Source organism: Papaver somniferum, chromosome 4, assembly GCF_003573695.1.
Source record: "Papaver somniferum cultivar HN1 chromosome 4, ASM357369v1, whole genome shotgun sequence".
Lineage (NCBI taxonomy): Eukaryota > Viridiplantae > Streptophyta > Magnoliopsida > Ranunculales > Papaveraceae > Papaver > Papaver somniferum.
Window position 1 is genome coordinate 146,519,454 of NC_039361.1, and position 2,978 is coordinate 146,522,431.

At 37.6% G+C, this 2,978-nt stretch overlaps 1 protein-coding gene across 1 annotated transcript; it reads left to right on the forward strand.

Annotated features, from left to right (window-relative positions):
• Nucleotides 1-599: 599 nt before the first annotated feature.
• Nucleotides 600-2,207, forward strand: LOC113271508 (chalcone synthase-like). The gene is made up of 2 exons (XM_026521394.1): nt 600-862; nt 1,059-2,207. The coding sequence occupies exons 1-2, from the start codon at nt 685-687 to the stop codon at nt 2,054-2,056; spliced, it is 1,176 nt and encodes a 391-aa protein (XP_026377179.1). The 5' UTR covers nt 600-684; the 3' UTR covers nt 2,057-2,207.
• Nucleotides 2,208-2,978: the final 771 nt, after the last annotated feature.

A 2,978-nucleotide genomic window follows, 5' to 3' on the forward strand; every position in this document is an offset into this window, starting at 1 on the left:
ACGTACATAGCTTCATTATCACTCGCTAGTTTAATTACGTGCCTCTGGTCCACGTGGATATTCATCCACCCGTCTGTCCAACCTAACATCATTCTTCTCTACTTACTCACCCCACTCCCGAACTCATTGGGGAATGTTTGGTAACTATTATTTTAATGGATTATCATCCCATAATCCATTATGCATAATAGATTCTATATGCGTTTGGTAACCATTATAATAATTGTTTATTTTAATCATAATTGAAAAAATCCATTATTTCCATAAACAGAAAAAAGTTGTTTAAAAATTATTATAATCAATTATTTTTTCTTAATAAAATTGAGTTGTGTTTATTCCTCTTATTTTCTATAAACTATCAAGAGAGGGTTAAAAAAACACTAGAGAACTTAGAAAAAAGTTCTAGATCATTATTTTTTCCACTACTTTTAGGGAGCATTTTTTAAAGATAATCAATTATTTGATAAAGGTGTTTGTGAAATTTATTATAAAAATGATTATATTAAAATCATTTATCTATTTTTGATTATCTATAATCATAAATAGATAATCATAAATTTTTCCAAACAAGGCCTATAAGAATCAAACTTCTCTTGTTTCTATTTTCATCATCATCAACTACATTTCTCGTTCTTGGTGCAGATACACATTTTGAAAACCATAATTCGTTAGCCAATCTTAAAAATGGTGACCGTAGAGGAAATACGAAATGCGCAAAGAGCTGAAGGGCCTGCCAATGTCTTAGCTATTGGAACTGCAACTCCAGCCAATTGTGTTTTGCAAGCTGACTACCCTGATTACTACTTTAGAATTACCAAGAGCGAACATATGACTGAACTCAAAGAGAAATTCAAGCGAATGTGTAAGTTTCTTTTCTTTCTCTTGGTATGCCATTTTTATTTCCATAAATCAGTAAGGTTTAGTAGTATCAAATGCAAATTCGCAATGGAACCAGTTCCATTGGGAACCTGACATGAATGAAGTGTTAATACAACTGATTAAATCAAAGAACTAACATCTTTATTTGTCTAACTGTATATATATACATGCATATGCAGGCGAGAAATCTCAGATAAGGAAACGTTACATGCATATCACTGAAGAAATTCTGAACGAAAATCCTAACATGTGCGAATACATGGCTCCATCACTTGATGCACGTCAAGACATTGTTGTTGTTGAAGTACCAAGACTAGGAAAAGAAGCTGCATCAAAAGCTATTAAAGAATGGGGCCAACCCAAGTCAAAAATCACTCATTTAGTCGTTTGCACTACTTCTGGTGTCGACATGCCTGGAGCTGATTACCAACTCAGTAAGCTCCTCGGCCTCCGTCCTTCGGTAAAACGACTGATGATGTACCAACAAGGTTGTTTCGCTGGGGGGACTGTCATGCGTCTTGCTAAGGACTTAGCTGAGAACAACGCCGGTGCACGTGTACTTGTTGTGTGCTCAGAGATTACAGCCGTTACTTTCCGTGGACCAGCTGATACTCACTTAGACTCCCTCGTGGGACAAGCTCTTTTTGGTGATGGTGCAGGTGCTATGATTATCGGAGCAGACCCTGACATAACAATAGAGCGTCCACTTTTCCAAATCGTTTCTGCGGCTCAGACTATTCTCCCTGATTCGCATGGTGCTATCGACGGACATTTACGTGAAGTTGGTCTGACTTTTCACTTATTGAAAGATGTTCCCGGCTTGATCTCTAAGAACATCGAGAAGAGTTTAGATGAGGCTTTTAAGCCAATTGGTATCACTGATTGGAATTCTTTGTTCTGGATTGCACACCCTGGTGGACCAGCAATTCTTGACCAAGTTGAGGCTAAACTAGGATTAAAAGAAGAGAAGCTCAAGGCAACTCGTCACGTGCTGAGTGAATATGGTAATATGTCGAGCGCTTGTGTTCTATTCATCCTTGATGAGATGAGAAAGAAGTCCCTCGAAGAAGGAAAATCGACTACCGGAGATGGATTGGAATGGGGAGTTCTGTTTGGTTTTGGACCCGGTCTTACAGTTGAAACGGTTGTGCTTCACAGCATCCCTACCACTGTTTGAGGAACTCATCAGTACTATGAGCAATTCCGAATAAATCACATCCTTCGTTTAAGCGACGATTGTTGTTTTAAGTTGTTAATGGTAACGAAGTGTGGTGTGTACAATATATGAGTTCACAATGATTTATCTCACGAATCATGGTTATAGACCTGCAGCGTTGTATTTTTTTAGTAAAACAATTATTAATTCAAGTAATACAAGTTAATAAATAATTGATGGTTACCTTTCTTTCCCGCATAAGCAGATCTGGAATCCTAAAATCCGCTTGTCCAAATCGGGGTTTTATGTGACATATATAGACCGATTGTTGTCTTTCATAAGATTTTCTTTTCATTCATTTCATTATTATAGGATGCATTTAGCACATGCATCAAGCCTTTAAACCCTTAGGCGACCCTAGTGGACGAGTTATAATCTCATGAGGGTTTACATACAGGTCTACCCACAAAAACTACACAAAAACTTCTAAAATCATCAATCTTCGTCGGAGGAATCCGAATCCAATTCACCCGCCATCATCATCTCCGGGGCATATACTTCGGAATTTTGGAAACCATGAAGTGATAGCTTGCATCAAGCACGAATGCTTCCCCATTTTCCTCCAAGTAGCGCCCTTCCACGGCTTCGTGCTACAAAATCACGACCAAAACTTACTTAGTTAGTGGTGTTTCATTGGGAGATCAGAGAACTTGGATTACGTAAAATTAACCACAAAAATACTTATAAATTGTTCAATGGAGTAGCTAAAGTGGCTAGCGTTTAAAATTTGTTTTTGGATAGCTAAATAAGCAAGTATCGCACTTTCGACGACTTGGTGACTATCATGGACTTGTTGAACACTTCTTCCATTTGGATTCCCAAAATCTTGCATATATTTGTTATGCACCTTTGTCCAAAAGGTTTCGGCATCTAACCTTATAGA

Bases quoted from the DNA above. Each gene is read 5' to 3' on its own strand.
- LOC113271508 (XM_026521394.1), top strand. From the start codon at position 685: ATGGTGACCGTAGAGGAAATACGAAATGCGCAAAGAGCTGAAGGGCCT. The intron at 863-1,058 runs GTAAGTTTCTTT...ATGCATATGCAG, and splicing joins AGAGAAATTCAAGCGAATGT to GCGAGAAATCTCAGATAAGG.